Below are 20,493 nucleotides of genomic sequence, written 5' to 3'. Positions count from 1 at the left end.
AAAGGCATTTAAAGGTGTAAACACACATGGTTTAAAACCAGTTTAGACCCGGTCTAGTCCTGGTTTAGTCCTGGTCTAATCTAGGTTTTAGTTTCAGTTGAATTTATTCCCCATTCTCAATTTAATGTGTGAATGTCCAAGTGTGAATGCATCCTTAGTACCAACAATCTTAACTGTATCTTAGTGCAGTAAGTACAATAATCTAACCAGTCATAAGCATTTAAAGGTTTACCCACACTTGGTTTAAGACCAGTTTAGACCTGATGTAGGCTTAGTTTAGTCCTGTTTCAGTCCTGGTCTAATCTAGGTTTAGTTAAATTTAGTTAAATTGATTCCCAGTCTCAATTTGATGTGTGAAAGCATCATTAGTCCCAACAATCTTAACTGACTAAGCAATGGAAAAGTGAGGCTGCCTTATAAACATGTCATAAAAATCACCTCTAAAATAAAAGCAATGTTCAGGCATGAGGGAAAATAAAAAATTCCAAATGAGTGTAAACAGGGCGGTCATGGTCAACCGGGAGCTGGACAAGGCCCAGGTCTGGTCTAACCTGTCACAGGCATTTAAAGGTGTAAACACACTTGGATTAAGACCAGTTCAGACCTGATGTACACTTGGTTTAGTCCTGTTTTAGTCCTGGTCTAATCTAGGTTTTAGTTTCAATTTAATATAATTCACAATTTAATTTGTGAATGTAAAAGTGTGAACGCATCCTTAGTCCCAACAACCTTAACTGTTTTTTAGTGCAATAACTAGCCTACAGTAGTTGGTTTAAGCCCAGTTTAGACCTGAAGTACACTTGGTTTGGACTTAAAACTTGGTCTAATCTAGGTTTAATTTCAAATTGATTCCCAGTCTCATGATGATGTGTGAATGCATCTTTAGTCCCAACAATCTTAACTGTACTTTAGTAGTCTAACCTTTAAAGAAGTACCCGCACTTGGTTTAAGACATTTACATGAATTTGAATGTGTCAAAAACCAAAGAAATGATAGCTGACTTCAGGAAAAAACAGAGGTCAGTGTCATAAATGGAGGAAATGTGGACATCGTGGACTCTTAAAATACTTAGGCACAGTTTTAGATTCCGAGCTTTGACAAAAAGACTGGTTCTATTGCAAAAAGAGGTCAACAGAGAATCCATCTGCTGCGCAAACTCAACTCTTTTAATGTCTCGAAACCAAGACTGTGTGCCTTTTTTTCATTCTTTTTATTGGGAGCCTTTTAACCTTTTCTTTTACCTGTTGGTTTTACGGTTTGTCGGTCAGAGACAAAAACAGCCTGAACGACATTGTAAAAACGTGCTCAAAGATAATCGGTGTGCAGACGCCCGACCTCGACTCTTTATGGAGAAGCAGGAGGACAAATATATCACTGGCAGCTCAGATCACATTCTAAAACAGAGATTCTCCCTGATGCCCTTCGGGAGGCGCTACCTTGAACCCAACAGGAAAACAAACAGATTTACTAATTCCTTTGTGCAATATTTGCACCTTATGCCTCGTCTGATGCTCAGCTCTGATGCCCATAACTGTACGAGCCCCTGACCTGTGTGAAATATACTTGTGTGTCTTTCTTCTGCTTTAACAGAATTGCCCTTTGGAATAAACTAAAAGTTACTAAACTAAACTAAACTACTGTAGACCTGATGTAGACTTAGTTTAATCCTATTTTAGTCCTGGTCTAATCTAGGTTTAGTTTCAACTGAATTTATTCCCATTCTCAATTTAAAGTGTGAAAGCATCCTTAGTCCCAACAACCTTAACTGTATTTTAGTGCAATGAATAGTCTACAGTAGTTTGGTTTAAAGCCCAGTTTAGAAACTGATGTACAGTTGGTTTTGTCCTGTTTTAGTCCTGGTCTAATCTAAATTTTAGTTTCAATTGAATTTATTCCCATTCTCAGTTTAATGTGTTAAATTATGAGTCCTTCGTCCCAACAATCGGAACTGTATTTTAGCACTTAAGGTGTACACACACACACACACACTTGGTTTAAGCCCAGTTTAGACCTGATGTAGACTTATTTAGTCCTGTTTTAGTTCTGGTCTAATCTAAATTTAGTTTTAAATTGATTCCCAGTCTCAAATTGATGTGTGAATGCATCCTTAGTCCAAACAATCCTAGTAGTCTGATTTAAGACCACTGTAGACCTAATGTAGACCTGGTTTAGTCCTGGTTTAGACCTGGTCTAATCTAAATTTTAGTTTCAGTTTCATGTATTCCCAGTCTGAAGTTGATGTGTGAATGTAGAAGTGTGAATGCATTCTTAATCCCAATAATGTTAACTGCATTTTAGCACTTTAAGGTTTACCCACACTTGGTTTAAGACTAGTTTAGACCTGATGTAGACTTAATTTAATTTTGATTTAGTCCTGTTGTAATCTAGGTTATAGTTTCAATTACATGTATTCCCATTCTCACTTTAATCTGTGAAAGTACAAGTGCGAATGTTTTCTTAGTCCCAACAATCCTAGTAGTCTGGTTTAAGACCGCTGTAGGCCTGATGTAGACCTGGTTTAGTCCTGGTCTAATCTAGGTTTAGTTTCAGATTGATTCCCAGTCTCGAAATGAAAGTGTGAATGCATCTTTAGTCTCAACAACCTTAACTGTATTTTAGTGTTTTAATTAGTCTAACCTGTCACAGAATCTTTAAGGTTTACACACAATTGGTTTAAGACGAGTTTAGACCTGATGTAGACTTAATTTAGTCCTGGTTTAGTCCTGGTCTAATCTAGGTTTTAGTTTCAACTGAATTTATTCCCATTCTCAATTTAACATGTGAACGTACAAGTGTGAATGCATGCCTTAGTACCATGTAACTCTTTTTCATTTAGTTTTTATAATTGTTTTGAGGCGTGTATCTCTATAAACATTTTGCCCACTTAAAATAAACATTCAATATTTTGATGAGGGCACGGAGACACAGATACACACTCCAAGGTACAAATTATCCTCACGGTTAATATCCCTGTAATTACCGGGTTTAACCGCATGAAACTTCTTCCGAATTACGAAACAAAACGCGGTGACATCATTTTAAAGACGCAGGTATTTCGAGTAAGCGTAGAGGAGTGTACAGGAGACTTTACCGACGAAAAACTCTGTGCTTGAATGAAGTAATCTTTCAGTCCAGAGCCGGCACGCCTCACTGCTGCTCAGGCATTCCACGCCGTAAGTCAACTGGTACTCGAGCTTCGGCAGGATTTTCAAAGGCACGCACTGTCAAAAGAAGAGGAGGAAGAAATGAGCACTCCTTTCATTCAGAATTGCGACACGGGTGAGACGCCGGTGAAGGCTTCTGTCGGCGGCACCTGGTTTTTTTGGCTGTCCTGTTTCCGGTCGCGTCCGAGGGAGACGGACGTCCGCACCAGCAGCAGCAGCTCGTCCAGGCTGTAGAGTTTGTAGAGGAGATTCCCCTCGTCTGGACGCTCGTAATCGGACTCGTCTTCGGCGGCTTCTTGCAGATCCTGGGACAAGAGTTCTGTGTTTGGAAAGTTAGAAGAGGCGCACACGTTAAAGGGTCGATATTACGCTGATATTATACACCGATCGATGTTATAATGTCGTTTCCTCATCACAAACAGACCTGGAGTTGTGTTTTAGTTTGTTTCATTCACACGTTTAACACACAAACCCTGCAGATTTAGACTGAGTTACTGTCTCTCAACAGAAAACACTCCAGACACCACCCATCATTTGGATAATTTCAGCCCTGGAACTGTCAATTTTAACTGAATTAAAGCAAAAAGGAGCTGTTAACCGAGCATTTTGAGCTTTGGAAATAATTACTCAAACATGTCTGAATGAAACAAAACAACTCTATATATGTAAATGTATTTTATTGGTTTTATTTATTTACTGCTATTTATTTATTGCTATTTTATGGTTTTGCACTTATTTTATTTTACTGGTTTTATTGTTTTAGGACTAGTATGACTGAATGTGAGCATTTATTTTATCATTATATTGTTATTGTTGTTTTTAATATGTATTTTTGCAGCACTTTGGAAATTGTTTGTTTGTGAAATGTGCTATAAAAATAAAATGGATTGGATATACAAGGCTGCTTGATTATGGAAAAAATCATTGTCACGATTATATATTGGTCAATATTGAAATCACAATTATTATTATTATTTTTTTGTTACACGATGCATTTCTCTCTCTCTCTCAACAAAAAACCCACTTTGTTATTGATAATTTAAGCAAAACTTTCAAATTGAAAATAAACACAGGCTACAAATCTGTACCTTAGAGCAGTTTTGTGATGTATAAAACATAAAATGAATAAAATAAACTTTGAACATGAAACAAGGCATAGAAAAACATAAATGTATCCAAAATAAACTATATATCCAGCTGTTCTACAATCTCTATATTTAAAAAATTAAATAAATATACTTATTTATAGTACAAAATATCTCAAAAGAAACTTTGTTAAACTTTAAATTGTTTCAACTTGATCATATGAGTTTGCGATTTCGATTTGTGTGTCAAACGATCTCTAATCAAAATTCGATCAATTGTACAGACTTAACTCCAGGTTTGTGTCTGAGAAGGTAACAACATTATAACATCTCATTTTCTCAGGTTCATTCTCATTTACCTTATTTTAATACGATCATAAACGATAAACTTCTGCGCTTCTTTGTCATTATTATTAGTTTGTACGACCGTAATACAGTACAATACAAAAAAAAGAGAAAGAAATTGGGTTAAAATTATACTTAGTCATTTTATTTAGCTACTATTTGTAAAGTTTCATCATCAATGTTCAGAAGCAACCACATATTTTTTGAATTTTTAAAACTATGTGATGAAGAGGGGCAGGTTAATATAGTTTTAGCTTTTTTTCTTCTTCCGGTTGCTTTTCCAGAAATGAGCTTTTCTGTTGTTTAAAATGTATGTGTACGATTATTCTTTCTCTCTTGGCACAAACTCGGAATAAAAACGAATTTTAAAAAAAGGGAATTTTGCATAATATAGGACCTACTGGCAATATTTTTATCATTAGAGTTGCAATATTAATACTTTTATGTGTTGTAAGGCTGCATTATTTAAGTGGTCGACTTGTCAAAAAACATATTTCTAAAAAATAAAATAAACATACATTTGATGACAAAATGTATTGTGTATAACTTTTGATTTTGACTTAATAAAACTGTCTCAGAGTGACTATTAAAGGATATACAAAAGCCAATGAGTCACAATTAATCACAATTAGTTGTTGCAGCTTATGTGGCCATGTCTAAAAAATAGCTGAGCCTAGAGTTTAGAATGAGTCTGTAAATCGACCACTAACCACTTTCAGATGACTACATGAGGCTAAAAATAAGCAGGTGCGTCAAATTTGAAGTTTGTAGTTCCTTTAAACCTGAGACTGTGACGTTAATCACAATATATCGACTTAAAGTTCAATATATGAAACCTGGAACAGTATTTTTTGGAGTCAGTATTAATCTTGGGGACTTTTGTTTTGAACTACTCAGGAATTTGTTATTTTTTGGCGATACGATAAGAGTCGAGCTGCAAAAGTTTAAATAAATAACTCCTCTGACTCATTACAGATGCAAACTAAGAACTGAAGTGTTTAGTTCTGCAGTTTTTTATTATTATTGCAGCTCATTATTTTGTTTTTTTAACAATATTGTAGATTTAGAATAGTTTTTGTGGTTTAAAGGTGTAACTTTTTGGTCGGGGATCCTCCATCGCCTGCTTGTTTCTATGGATATGTAATTTCTCTGCCTGGAATGTCCCACAGTATGACTTTAATCAGGTTTTCTTTACATTTAATAAATTACAGATGGTTTTATAGCTTCAAAATACCTAAAAACAGACATTCTGACTGTGAGCGGGGTCGCCTCTCCACGGATCTGACCTGTAACTTGGTCTGATTTGGTCTCCATGAAGATAGAAAGCTGGACAAAGCAATAATGTCTCCATGAAGTAAAGTATATGATGGACCCTCCACTAGATAAATTACACAATGCAGCTTTAAATCTGATCTTGGGTTTTTGTGTCAGTGGCATAAATTTGTTTAAAGGTTGTATGGAGGATTTTTTTTTCAGTTTCAAATTGTCAATGAAAGTTTAAAATACCATTACAGAGACGCAGCAGCTTTGTAATTATGATGACCAAAAAAAAAAAAAACTATGAAAATCTATCAACTGTGGACGTAGTGAGGCCAGATAAACATCAGCCAATAGAAAACGAAGCTGCCTCATTTTCTATTGGCTGTTAGGTTGTCAATCAAACTCCCTACGTTTCTAGTGTAATTGACTCGTCAACGCGCGGGGATTATGTGGTTTATGCAGCGGTTCTTAGAGGATTTTTCAAATTGTCGCTTCCACGCAATTCGCACTAAGTTTGTCGCGACAGCGGACGAGGATCCACGACCAGTTCGCCACAAAAGAAAGTCGGTTTTTGAGGTCGCTGAAAGAAGAAGAGAAGGGGAAAAGGAGCGAAGACAAACTGAGGTGATTCTTGGAGATTCCTTGCAGCGATGGCGCGAATGAAGCGGACGAAGGGACTAAAAACTGACGCATCGTTTGCTAAATTATTTCTAGACAGGTCACTTCAACAGTAATTCTGAATGCGCACTGGATGTAAACATGTGTGATTTCTAGAGTAAAGAGGCGGGGGGAGATGTTTCTACTTGTAGAGCTGTGGAGGAGGGAGGTGGTGTCACACATGCACAACATTTGAAAAAGGACGGTCGCTGTATTTCATTTTCCTTAAAAAATCCTCTATACAACCTTTAAGTATTATCGTTTATATTTACTGTATTTACCTCAGCAAAATATCATACTTCAAAATGTGTTATCAAGGAGTTGTGTGGTCCTCTGTGACTTTTATTTATTCTATGTTGTTTATTTTTTTTATTTATTGGTAATCTTACTCTTATTAGATTTTATACTAGTTTTATTGTCTTATAGTCTTATTGGAGTAGTCACTTTTTATGTCGCTCTCCACCTCTGTCGGCGATCTTTATCATTTTATCAAAAATGGTCAAAACCATCATTACTCAATTCTAATTTTAACGCACACAAATACTACACGTTCGTCCGATGGAAAGTTTGACTCCAATGTGGCGGCATCAACACCAGGTCACGTGTGTTTGTGACGTAGACGCAAAACCTTAATAGTTATCTGAAGAACTGTTCTTATGTGACTTGTCAACAGTCTGTTCTCTCTTCTATTTAGGGCTGGGTATCAATAAGAAGTTGCCGATACGATACATAGTCCACGATACGATACATATCTCGATACAGTGAGCTTTTGATTCAATACGATATATTTCAAATTCGATACGGTTCAATAAAAATAAAGTTTAAATCATGTGTGTGACACTAAAAGTTTTTGTTAAATCACTTCTTGTGCAAATTTCATATGAAACACAAACATTTTAATCCTCAAAACAGTGAAAATGTCAAATGTGTCGCATAAAAAAGTTTCCTTCCTCTGAACAAACAACAAAACTGTAGCTTTGTAACAAAATAATTTAGTAAAATATACCAAAAAATACTCTTGGTGATATATCGATACAGCAGCCCACGATATCCATACTGTATCATCACATTAAGCGATACGATATATCGATATTTCAATATTTTTGCACACCCCTACTTCTATTGTTTTTACTCAAACTTCACTTTCAACCGGAAATGTCTGTTCCTGGTCTCTGATTTTATAAAATAAATTTACCCCAAAAAGTGCGACTTATATGTTTTTTTTCTTCTTCATTACGTATTTTTGCCTGGTGCGACTTATAGACCGAAAAATACAGTATAAATAAATATATGTATAAAAACGAAATGTGATGGAGACTGACTTTTAAGCTCGGTGGACTTTGTTGGAGTAGCAGCAGCGTGGAGCACATCTCCGGTCTCTTCCTCCTGGTTTGGGTTCCTCTCCAGATACGAGGACACGCAGGCCTTCACCAGAGAGGTCGCGTGGGGCTGGGAGGGGCCGGGCTGTTTGGACGCAGGGCTGGTTTCTTGCGGCGCGTTTGAGGACTTGGCGCCGTCGCTGGGGTTTGAAGTGAACATGGCGGTTTGCATTTGGAGAATCTGACCCAGCTGATCCTCAGAAGAGCTCGTTTTCCTCTTCCGTTGGCTCCTTGATGTGGGAGAACTGAACTCTGGACTTTTAGAGAGCTCGATAATTAACTTGTCATCGTCTGAATCTCCAATTAACAAACTGCTGTTGCTTTCCTGGTCACTGTTTTTGCTCTGAGGGGTTCTGGTTTTAACAGAATGAGACTCTGCGTTCTTCACGTCCTCCTTTAAAATCCTGCTTTCCTTTTTACCCGAACTTCTGGTCTGATCCGTGATCTTTTCGCTTTTAACACCTGAACCGTCTTCTGTCTTCGTCTGTTTTATAGGCATTTTACTTGATGTAGTCTCTCCAAAAGTTTCCAGATCACTCAAGTCCACGTCAAAGTCAAGGCTGTCAGTGTTTGAAGGGGCCGAGATCCTCTCCTGTAAACAAATAAATAGTTTGAGAGACTGAGAGATACATTTTGTTTCTTTACAATGTTGACATGATACCAATTGTTCAGAATCCAGAGAAGCCGATAAACTCTGTTGATATTTTTTGGCCAATATTTAGAGCTGATTTTGATGATTCTTCCCCATTTGCATGATTCGAATTTAGTGTAAACTCACCCACAAACCTGTTTAACTATAAACTAGTGCTGTAGTCAAGACCGCACTAATCGAGACCAAGACCAGTCCGAGACCACAGGGTCCCGAGACCAAGACAAGACCTCTGAGAGTCAAGACTGAGACAAAACCAAGACTTTTAAAGGTCCAAACCAAGACAAGACCAAGCCCGGGGCCCACTGAGACCAAGTCGAGACCACCTTTGTCATTTCCTAATATTAAATTAATAATGATTAAATTAATAATCATTCAGTGCAGATGTGTTCTCAGTCTGATGTGCAGCTGTTGTACTTAAATGGTTTTGTAAGAGTATCCACTTGAATAGTTTGTCATTGTAAAAGAATATGCAATTTTGCCTTTTAAGATTTCCGAACGCTGAATATTCCATTGTTCTAGATCGAAAACTGTGCGAGTTACTATAAATGAATATATTTTAGCCAGTGACCCTTTGATTATACTGTAGATTAAAAATCACTGATGGAGCAGAATGTTTGTTAAAAGAAAAGCCCAAAATCAAAGACAAATCAATCGCATTTTGCTAACAATTTTGTATTTTAAAGTTATTTTGGCACATACATATCAGTGTTTTTTATAAATCTAGCTCCATCTGATTTGGTTAATGTTCATTTAGACTTAAAACAGGCAAAGCAAACTGTACACCACTTAAAAACTCTCTGGGTCAGGGTCCAAATAAAGGGGCACAATTTGAGAACTTTAATCCCACTTCCACTGGCACTTTACAGAAAACTGCTTCAAACTGAATCAAGTGGGTTTTTTCAAGTTCATAACATTTACAGTTACATGTTCTTACTGTTTTTTGCAGTGATGTTTAGCCTCTGCATATCTACCCGTCGTAATGAAATCTGATCAAACTCATCCAGTGTCAGACCTCGAGACCGAGATAAGACCAAATGCGCTCGGGTCCAAGACGAGCCCAAGACTGTAAAAAACCCAGTCTAGAATAGTACAACACTACTACAAACTGTATCAGAGAGCCGTGTAGTCACATTTTGTACAGTATCCTCTTTGTAGTAGTAATAAAAAATTAAGTTTTATGCTAAATTTGGCCTGGGCTGGAGATTTAAGACTGATAGCTGATGCGGTAAAAAGTGCAAATATCTCTAGTTAGTTTGTTAATTACCTCCAGTCACTTGGCATAATCATTATTAATATTTTTCTTACAATGGTTCATGAATTACACAAAAATAATGCATAACACTTCTTATTTCTGAATTCTACAGACCGAGGAGGTTTAGGCTGAAATTTAACGCTTATTTTGCCTAACTTAGAACACAAGATGACAGAAAATCTATAAACATAAAAAAAATAATTAAAAAAATAGATGTACAGGGCATCCCTAAAATTGGACATAATTTCGCAGGTCAATAATTTTGGCAGTTCTTGTTGAAATAACCTCAAATTTTCACAGAATGTATAGAAACAGATCAAGATTTTATTTAAATTTTATTTAAATGTTTTATTATATATTTTATATTTTATTACTTATCTTTCCATTTTATTTTTACTTGTACATTTACATTTACATTTATAAAATTATGTCTTATTTAAAACCTGTTCTTTGCTACTTATTTAGAGTTTATTATTACCATCTATACTTTCACTCATTGTTATTATATTTATTGTGATGTGTGAGCTGCTGTGTTCAAATAATTTCCCTTGTAGATAAATAAAGTTTGTCTAAGTCTAAGTCTAATTTTTGTTCTGTTTTCAGGTTGAGCCGTTCACTCCCAAACAGAAGTCATTTTGCGTCTTGGGATCTGCTCGCACACACTCACCCAAGACTGCGCAGCCTTCAAAAAATGCAAAATCTGGAAAAACTTCACCAACTGGCAAACAAATCTGGACTTGGTACTGAAAAAATTTAAAGAGAAAGGCTCTGGTGGACCAACATCGACATCATCACTGAGCTCGACTTAGTAGTTTTCATTCAAGATAATTGCTTTTAAAATTCTGTACATTTTTTGGGACACTGTAGATAAAATTAAAATGCAGGATTGAAAGTTTGTGTCAGCGCTGAGAGAATGTTTGAAATAGATGTTTGTCACCCCCTACTGGCAACACATGAGTATGCAGCATGTTGACAAGGCAAATTAGCCACAGTATTTGCAAGATAATACTAACTATATATCCACTTTTCTCATCACAAACAGACCTGGAGTTGTGTTTTGTTTCATTCTCACATCTTTAAAACACAAACCCTGCAGATTTAGGCTGAGTTCTTCTCTCAAACAGAAAATATGGAAATACAGAAAGTGTTTTTTGGAAAGGTGAACAAACAAATAATAAAGGATTATAGTGTGAATGAAACAAAACACAACTCCAGGTTTGTTTTTGAGGAGGTAACAACATTCTAACATGGATTAAAGCGCCAATTTTGCATCATATAGAATGTTTAAACATCTAACCAAGCATTTTCACCAGTTCAGAAAGAGACAACCTCGTGATAATTAAAGAAAATGCAAACATTATATTAAAATGTGTACAATATAGAAGCATTAACTGGACTCACGAGTGCAGGTTGCCCGCTGGGGGGGAGTTCTGTCATCAATTCAGACACGCTCGTGGTGGAGGCTTTACTGATGAACAGCTTCAGAGACTCTTCGTGATAAATGTGGCTCCGCTCTCGCACCGTCACCTCCGTCTTCAGCAGCGGAGAGTCGATGTACACCGTTTTCTTTGGACTTTTGTCTGTGGAGAATAAGTGCATTACAGTGACAAAGTGTTGGACAGTGATATTTCGAGATCATTTCAAACACACTCCATTATTGGCAATAAAGAAAACTGTAGTACTGCTGTAGTAGTAGCCCGAGGAAACCCTCTTCCTTTATTCAGAATGTTTGCTGACTGTACGGTACGAATACTAATGATTCAACACAAAGAGAGATGACACAGGCCCATCAATCCAAATGACAGCAGTGTAATCCTCGACCAGCCCCGTGCACACTCGGCCCAGCTGCAGTGTCTGGCCCATGAATGTGTGTGTGTGTGTGTGTTTGTGAGAGTGAATGAGAGACTACAGCTACAGCTTAATGTATTGTTTCTGTGACATTCTTGACTCTTAATAATAAAAAATACCTCTTTAGAGCCTCTGTGGCCCCACACAGCTGTTCACTAGGGATGCAACGATACTCGATATAATATTGAATGGTTTGATACTGGTCTCACGATTCGATACACGTGTTCGTTTGATACACGTGTGTCCCTCTATGCGAGCTGTGCTGTCATTTATTTTGGTCCAAAAGGAGAACAGTTATCACAGTGTCCTTGTCAGATGCAGCAGAAAACAGCTCCACAGGGACTTACAGCTGAAATATTCTAACAGAGGAGAGTTTTATCATTCACAGTCACTTTTTATTTTACATTGATAGACCCAGGAATGACAAAGATATTCACTTTTAAATACTTTAGAATCGCTTTACATCAGCTTTCATCAAAAGCATTCGTACAGGCATAAGCAACACGATATACGCGATGTTTTCTTAAACTCTTTTACTCAGAAAATGAACTGTTGAGACATTTCAATGTAATATATATAGTTATATATAGTTTTAGTGTCCAGGAAGAGGATGGGAGAGTGAAGTGTGCCACAAACAGGACAGTGTGGGAGGAGTTACTGGTGGTGGGGGGATGAGTGTGTGAATGCAGTGAGAGGACTCAGGAGAAAATCATCAAATCATCAAATCAAGGAAAAGTTTGATAGTTAAACTCTCCTAGCAGTCTATATTAAGAGTAGACAGGTATATTATAAAATATAAAATTGCCTGAGAAAGCTCTGTTCTTATTTTTACTGAATAAAAACTGGATCAATTGAACCAGATGACCTAAAACACTTCACATAAAAACTCCAGCTGTACAGTAGTTGTACTGTAATGCCTTGTGTGTAATATATGTATTGTTTCATTAATATCATAGGGTTATTATATTATTATTATTATTATATCATATTCATTAGCAGAAAAAAATTACATGAGATTTTTTTTTTTTTTGCATTTTAAAATGTATCGAAATCGCATCGATATCGTGACCCGTGTATCGAGAGGCGTATTGAATCATGGGGAAAACTGTATGGTTGCGTCCCTTCTGTTCACAGGGCCTCACCTGTAGAGGGGCTGGTTTTGATGAGGACGGGCAGCTCCCACTCGTCTCTGAAGTCGGGGCCGTGGTTGTTGAGGAGCTGCACTAAGGCCTCGTGGGTCAGACACACGTGAGGCTCGTAGCCGCTGCAGAGTCTGGCTGCGTTTGTGTCACTGCTGACGGACTGAAGCACAGAGACAAGTTATCCTCTAAAACATGACAAAAACACGACACAAATCAGAAACTGCCAGCACCAGTCTGCGGAATCTCCCTTCATCTTTCACTTTAGACAACTATTGTATTAAGGATCAAGACTTTATCGCCCCCTGGTGTCTTTTGTGAAAACTGCAGCAGCTCATTACAGCAGACCTGAGGCAGATTCAGCAGTGACTCTATTGGAGTAATTAAAAAAGTAAGACAATGACTTACAGCGTGCAGCTCCTTTGCTTTTTTAGCTGGAGGACAAAGTGATGAAACAGTCTGATAATCCGATGCAAGCTGAGCCCCAGTGTTCAGTGGCCTGTCGTGTGCAACATCCACACTGCCCTGGAGCAACAGAGAGAGAGAACAAAGAGCCGTGTATCCACAGCTGCCAGGGCACAACAGGACTGAAGAACTTTATAAAGCCATGACACTGGCACTAACAGCAGGTAAAACTCACCATGTGGAGAAGCTGCTTTTCAAATCTTAGACTGAGCTCTGGGTTAAACTTGCCCCCGGTCAGACTGGTCAGCTCGTGGATCTGGTAGGACGGAGGAAGGGCCTTTATGTGTTCCAAACTGCTGCGGAAAACCTCCTGAGAAGAGTGACATTACGTTAGTGTTTAAGGGCATGTTTACACGAGGTAAAAATGACAAAATATTTTATCAGAAGTGGCTTTCGTTTAGACGGTGTTGGCGTTTTTGGGGCTTAAAAACGCAAAAATCTGAAACCACCCTCCAGAGTGGAAAAATTGAATACACTCCGCCGTAGTGTTTCCGTCAACACTGCACAAGACGCAAAACTCTGGTCAGATCTGCTCATGTTGCGTACGTGTTTAAGTCACATACATACAGGACACAGAAACAAACATATTGGATCATTTCCATGTGTTGGAGCTTCGAGGTGCTCTGGCAGCTTGAATAAACTTACAAGAGGCATCCCAACAAATGTACAGAATATGCAGAGATACTGAATATGCAAAGATACTAGTGGGTATGCAGACCCAATTGAATTCCACACACTTTTGCGTCACCGTATGCACGCAGATTTCCTCCCGAAAACGCTCGTCTAAAAGCGAAATAGAAAGTGAAGAAGCGACAGCACTTTTGCGTCTTCTGTTCAGACCGTCATCATATAAACGCAGCCTAAATAATGTACCAGAAAAATGTGTTTCTTGTGTGTAAATTGTGTTGAACTTCTGGAGCACATCATCAGTGTGTTTAGAATTCTCAATTTACCTGTAATGTTCAAGATATTTTTTCAGATTTTCTTCTCAGATTTGTGTACAACTATAATTATTCTAGCCTCGTTCATTATCACTTCGTAGAAACAGTCTGACCTCGCAGTGTTAGAATTCATTCACGCAATGATAGGCAGGTACTTTTTTTAATTTAACCAATCGCTGCTATTTGGTCCTGACATATGTAATGCGCTGCTATCGGGGTTGACTGGTATATTAAGCTTTTGCCAAATCCCGTAGGAAGAAGGATCTTCACTGATTGGCTGGTGCCCGAACACTCACTTTTTGGCTTTTAGTGAACCGTCTAGTGTATTCTGATTCCTGATCTAGTCGCTGGAGAGAAATGAAATTGAGCGGAGGAACTAGGTGGCACCAGCCTGACTAATAATATTCCACCAAATTAAGTCAAAATTAGAGAATGACAAGAACCTGTCACACGCACTTCAAAGCACATTAATTAGTCAAAAGTGTTACCAACTTCAAGGTATTATAGTTTGCAGTAAAACCTTGAAATTGTGAGGAATTCTCTTAGATGAAAATAAAAGAAAAAAAACACGTGATGAATCAGAATGCAGTGTGTAGAGGAGGTGAGTTGTGACTGACCGGACCGTTTACAGTACAAAATCGTACACAGACTGTTGTGTTTAAATCTGTCACTAAACAAAAGAAGCACGACGTAGGTTTACCTCAGAATACTGCCGAGCTGCCTGGGAAATGACATTGTAGTCTTCAGCGCAGATTCTGGACACATCTTGCAGATACTTCATAAACTGCGCTATTTCATTATTAACTTTAGTCAATATGACCTGTTGACAAAATAAATAAAATATATGAATAAGCGGCAAACATTTTCAAAGACAGCACACTCCAGAGTCAGACCTGTGAGAGAGGGACCTCCTTCTTGCGACTGAACAGAAAGTTGAGACACTTCCTCTGCTCGGTTTTGGACAGCGCAGACAAACAGGGGTACGGGACTCGGGGCTCTGGAAATGGAACTTTGCCCTTTTGGTTCGTTTTATCAGGTTCCGTCACGGTTTTAGAGTCTTCAGTTTCCATGGTGGAGTCCTCAGAATCACAGCTGTTCCAGCTGCTCTCCTCTCTGACGCTGTTGTTCTGTCCATGCTCTTCTGCAGGAGTGCTCTGAGTGTGAACGCTGCTGCTTTCTTTGGCAGGGCTGTTATTGTCTGAGCTGATAAAAAAAAAATTAAAGAACATCACAGGTCACACAAATTATAAAAAAGTGACTCCTGTGAGCTTTTAGCACATTAGAATGTTGTTACCTCCAAAACAGACCTGGAGTTATGTTTTATTTCATTCACACATGTTTGATTAACCCTTTATAATTAGTTTAAGAGACAGTTTACAAGTCCTTTTTACCTTTAGTTCAGTATAGATCGACAATTCCAAAACTGAAATGATCCAAATGATTCTAGTGAATTCTAGTGATTCTCACTGGTCTGCCTGTGTGTTTTAGAATTGATTTTAACATGTTGCTGATCACTTTTAAAGCTTGTTTAGGTCTTGTACCAAGTTATATTTCAGGACTTTTAACCCCGTACGAGCCTCCCGCAGCCTTAGACCCTCAGGCAGGTCCATGTGGCTGCTCCAAAGTCCAGGCTCCAGACAAAGGTGGTGGAGCCTCGGCTTTGGAATGACGTGCCTGAGGAGACGAGGCTCACACCATCAGTATCATCTTTTAAATCACATCTTAAAAATCATTTTTAACAGTTGGATTTCCTTTAACTGGTTTTAGCTTGATTATATTCCTTATTTATTTTTATTCTATTTATTTATTTATTTATTTTAATGTATTGACTTATTTGCATCATTGTCTGTTTTTGTGTTTTCTGGATGCTATTTTTATGCTTTTTGTATTGTTCATTGCTGTTTGTACAGAACTTTGTAAACCTTGTTTTTAAAAGTGCTTTATGAATAAATATGTGTTATTATTTATTCTAGTGAAGGTGTATGGAGTTTAAAACACAGTGGTGTACTTCTTTTATTACCACATGACATCACAAGGTGGAAAAGAGATGAAGAACTCAGCCTAAAAATGCAGGGTTTGTGTGTTAAACATGTGTGAATGAAACAAAACACAACTCCAGGTCTGTTTGTGATGAAAAAACAACATTATAACATACTGTAGATTAGAAAATAACACTGGCCCTTTAAAGATCTGGTCTAAAAACACAAAACAAACATGTGTGTGATGGATACCTCTGTAGGAAGCTCCACAGCTCTTGAATGGTGGGGCCAAATCCAATTTTGTCATAAAGATCCCTGCTGAAAATAAGACCTTCGGGAACAGGAGGATCTTCCCTTCAGTGTCAAAACAAAGTCAAATTTGTAGTTAGGACACAAAGTAGATTCACTGATCTAGGTTACAGAAAACTATTTTACACAGGAATAACAGTTTGAGCTCGATTTGGCCTGTTTAATCTCATCACAAACTGTCTGTTGTCTGAGGTGACCAGATTTTCTAAATTCTAAACTGGGACACACTCAGGTCGGGATGGTTGGTATAAATAAAATAGTAAGAAGAGCGTGTAACATTGTGCATTCTCGTGTCAGTCATGATCTGTGGGACTTCTGGTGCTGCTTTTGTTTTTGCTTTATGGTCATTTGCAAACACTTTTTTTTTGTATTTTAGCAAACAGATGACAATTTATGCTGGTTTAGATCTGATGTAGTCCTGGTTTAATCTTAGTTTAGTCCTGGTTTAGATGAAATTGGTCAGAAATAGGGACACCTGGGCTGGGACTTTTTTTGTGTATAAAACTGAGACAAATCTGTGTTTTTTTATAAATCTGCTGGGACAGGGGACAAAGGGCTCAAAACTGAGACTGTCCCGAGTAAATAGAGACAGTTGGACACCCTACTGTTGTCATTAAATCAGTTAGGGGCGTTTATTTAGGGTGAAGGCTGTATCAAGTGGTGGTTTGAATACTGTTCAATGAAGTTATACATTGAGTTGAACATTGTTTAATGTTTAAAGGTAATGCCCTGTGTGTCCTAAATAATGGGAAACAGATTTATACTTTTAGGGACATTCCTTTACAGATCTGGGACTGTGGAGATAACCCAGGCTGTCTTATCTAAGCAGACTTGGTGTGATTTACAATGGTTTGGTGGGGGTTGTCACTTCCCCAAAGAAGAAATGCTGAAACTTCAAGGACGATTCAAGGCGTGAACCTGCTCAACATATTATATGCATATTCATACTGTTGTGTTATTTATCTGGATGGAGGGACAGGCAGGCAGTCAGATTGCCTGGCGTAACACCTGCGTGAGTGGAGGCCATCAGGGACAGCGATTTGACCCAGAGCTCTGTATTAGAATTGTATTGGCAGGGGAATAAATTTTTGTAATTTAAACTGATTGAGTCTAGTCATTTTTTATAGAACACGCCTAACAAGGGTGACCAGATTTTCAAAACCAAAAACTGGGACATCCTCAGTTTGTGGTGGCTAATAAATAATTAAAAAAACAATAAAATTGTGAAACCAGTACGTAATTACGGAAAATTGTGTGTAAGAGTCATATTTTTTGTGTTTTTAGTCATTTTTAAGCAGCTTTTCTGTTTTTTAATTATACAAATGATAGTTTATGTCTCTCTTTCCTGTTGGCAGGGATCAGATTGGTCCAAATTAGAGACACCTGAGACATTTTTTTTGTATAAAAGTGGGACAAATCTATGGTTTTGTATAAATCTGCTGGGACAAGGGACAGAGAGCTCAAAACTGGGACTGTCCCGGGTAAATAGAGACATCTGGACACTCTACTGTTGTCATTAAATCATTTAGGGGAGTTTATTTAGGGTGGCCAGATTTTCAAAACCAAAAACTCCTCAGTTTGTGGTGGTTAATAAACAAAAATAAAATATAAAATTGGAAACGAGTGCGCAATTCAGTTAATTTGTTCTGCACTTGGCCCATTCATGGCAAACATGTGAGTCAGTATAGTCACATTTTCTTTGTGTTTTGATCATTTTTAAGCAGCTTTTCTGTATTGTACCTTTACAAACGACAGTTTATGCTTCTTTTTACTTTTGGCAGGGATCAGATTGGTCAAAAATAGGGACACTTGGGACATTTCTGGCATAAAAGTGGGAAATCAATGGTTTTGTATAAATCTGCTGGGACAGGGGACACAGGCTCAAAACTGGGACTGTCCAGGGTAAACAGAGACGTTTGGACACTCTATAGTTGTCATTAAATCAGTTAAGGGCGTTTATTTAGGGTGACCGGATTTTCAAAATCAAAAAACTGGGACATCCTCAGTTTGTGGTGTTTAATAAATAATAATAAAATATAAAATTGTGAAACGAGTGCGTAATTAAGGACATTTGTGTGTAAGAGTCACTTTTTTTTTTGTGTGTGTATTTTTAGTCATTTTAAGCAGATTTATGCCTCTCTTTACTGTTGGCAGGGATCAGATTGGTCCAAAATAGCAACACAATGGACATTTTTTTGTATAAAACCGTGACAAATCAGTGGTTTTGTATAAATCTGCTGGGACAGGGGACACAGAGCTCAAAACTGGGACTGTCCCGGGTAAAAAGGGACAAATAGGAACGTCTGATCATCCTACATTTATCGTGTGTTCAGTTCATCCGCACTTATAAACTCTCACACGTGTCCGAGTCTAATGACAAGTTTTGTGAGAAGTAATTTAACAAACGTGATAAAGTATTTAGTCTGAACAGTACTCACCAAACGATCTCCATGAGCGTTTATCTCAACAGTTTTTAAAACAGGAAAAAATGATCCGTGTCCAAGAGTCACGAGGCTAACGACACGCTAACGACATGCTAACATGCTAAGTGACGTCATGCTAAAAACAACACGGACTTCTTCTTCTCCTGGTAACCTGTTGGCGTGCTCGCCACCTACAGGCGCCACTACGGTACTGCACCGTTGTAAAAACAGGTTTATCTTTGTTTAACCTGATCGAGTTCGCTCTATTAACCTTTCATCTGCTTTTTATCAGTTAAATAATAATGCTAATATGAATAATAATGTGTTTTTACTGAGATGTATGCATTGTTCTCACCGTTTTCTTCAAAGATTATAATTAGCAGAGAGCTGAGGTGGGTGATTTGGACTCGAGTCAGACTTGAGTCACTATTTTGAGGACTTGAGACTTGATTTAAAAAAAAAAAAAAAAAGACAAAGACTTGGGGCTCGACTTGGACTTGAAGGTCAGTGACTTGAGAAGACTCGATGCTTCTTCTAAAAAATATTTATGTTTATAGAAAATACGTCTCTCTTTATAGTTAATAAATGCAGTGATTAATTTTGCAGGAACAAACTAGAATCCCTCCCACTTCTCTATTTGTTACTTTGGATATAACTGAAGTACTGTCATGTGGTATCCTCAGATGTACTACAGTAATATACAGTACAACACAGTAAAACAGAGGGAACTACAAAGAACATGATCCTTTCATTTCAGTGCAGAATTCATGACAAAATAACTGTTATTAAACACTTTTAAATCCTATTTTTTTCTATTCTGACTGTAATGATTCACACTCTTGTCAAAATTAATTAAATATCAATACTCATACATACATACTGTGACTTTTTAGGTACAATTTAGTTTAAAATTCATATAAATAGCAAAAATCTAAGCTGTATTTGGTACTTTTTTGGTTTAAAGACTTGAAATGACTTGAAGCTCAAAACAGACGACTTGGACTTGACTTGGACTTATGGGCCATTGACTCAAGACTCGACTTGGACTTCCCTGTGTTTGACTTGGGACTTGACTCGGACTTGAGATAAAAGACTTGAGACACAAGACTTGCAAAACGATGACTTGGTCCCACCTCTGGCAGAGATTAGAATTAAGTAAAGTTTTTAAAGACCTACACCAATAAACTTTATATTTGATGTTATTTTATTCTCCTATTTTGTGTTTTTATCTTGTTCTGTACAGTGTCCTTGTGTGTTCTGAAAGCTGCTTATGAATAAAAATTATATTAGTACTTTTATTATATATATATATTTTTTTTTACCAAAATATGCCACCTCTGATTGATTTGGTCATTCGAGGCGATGAGCTGGTTCAAAAATAATTGCATTTTACACAGCAGTGAACAATATTTCTACTATTATTATGTTATTATATTATATTGTGAAGTGTAAGCTCCTTTGTCCAAATAATTTCCCTTATGGATCAATAAGGTTTGTCTAAGTCTAAGTGTTAAGTCTATTGTAGGGGTGTCCAAACTTTTATTCATCAAGGGCCACATATGTAAACACAGACAAAGCAGAGGGACGATCGAGGG

At 37.5% G+C, this 20,493-nt stretch overlaps 1 protein-coding gene across 2 annotated transcripts in view; it reads right to left on the bottom strand.

The window, feature by feature from the left end:
* Positions 1-19,052, bottom strand: part of ice2 (interactor of little elongator complex ELL subunit 2) — a 31,106-nt gene extending 12,054 nt beyond the window's left edge. The window contains exons 1-11 of one of the 2 annotated variants that reach the window (XM_020927584.2): positions 18,914-19,052; positions 16,419-16,520; positions 15,081-15,390; positions 14,888-15,007; positions 13,422-13,556; positions 13,190-13,306; positions 12,785-12,944; positions 11,196-11,374; positions 7,834-8,482; positions 3,314-3,483; positions 3,092-3,221 (exon numbers count right to left, since the gene is read on the bottom strand). In XM_020927584.2, the coding sequence (XP_020783243.2) occupies positions 3,092-3,221; positions 3,314-3,483; positions 7,834-8,482; positions 11,196-11,374; positions 12,785-12,944; positions 13,190-13,306; positions 13,422-13,556; positions 14,888-15,007; positions 15,081-15,390; positions 16,419-16,520; positions 18,914-18,927 (2,086 nt within the window). In that variant the 5' untranslated portion in view covers positions 18,928-19,052. The remainder of the gene's footprint in view (positions 1-3,091; positions 3,222-3,313; positions 3,484-7,833; positions 8,483-11,195; positions 11,375-12,784; positions 12,945-13,189; positions 13,307-13,421; positions 13,557-14,887; positions 15,008-15,080; positions 15,391-16,418; positions 16,521-18,913) is intronic. The other variant, XM_055155569.1, reaches the window with a different exon arrangement.
* Between the last annotated feature and the right edge of the window lie 1,441 nt (positions 19,053-20,493).

The sequence above is a fragment of the Boleophthalmus pectinirostris genome, unplaced genomic scaffold, assembly GCF_026225935.1.
Source record: "Boleophthalmus pectinirostris isolate CB_2022bp ecotype Guang Dong unplaced genomic scaffold, ASM2622593v1 HiC_scaffold_2, whole genome shotgun sequence".
In the NCBI taxonomy this organism is placed as follows: domain Eukaryota; kingdom Metazoa; phylum Chordata; class Actinopteri; order Gobiiformes; family Gobiidae; genus Boleophthalmus; species Boleophthalmus pectinirostris.
Note: the sequence above shows the minus strand (reverse complement) of the source record. Positions and strands in the feature narration are given on the sequence as shown.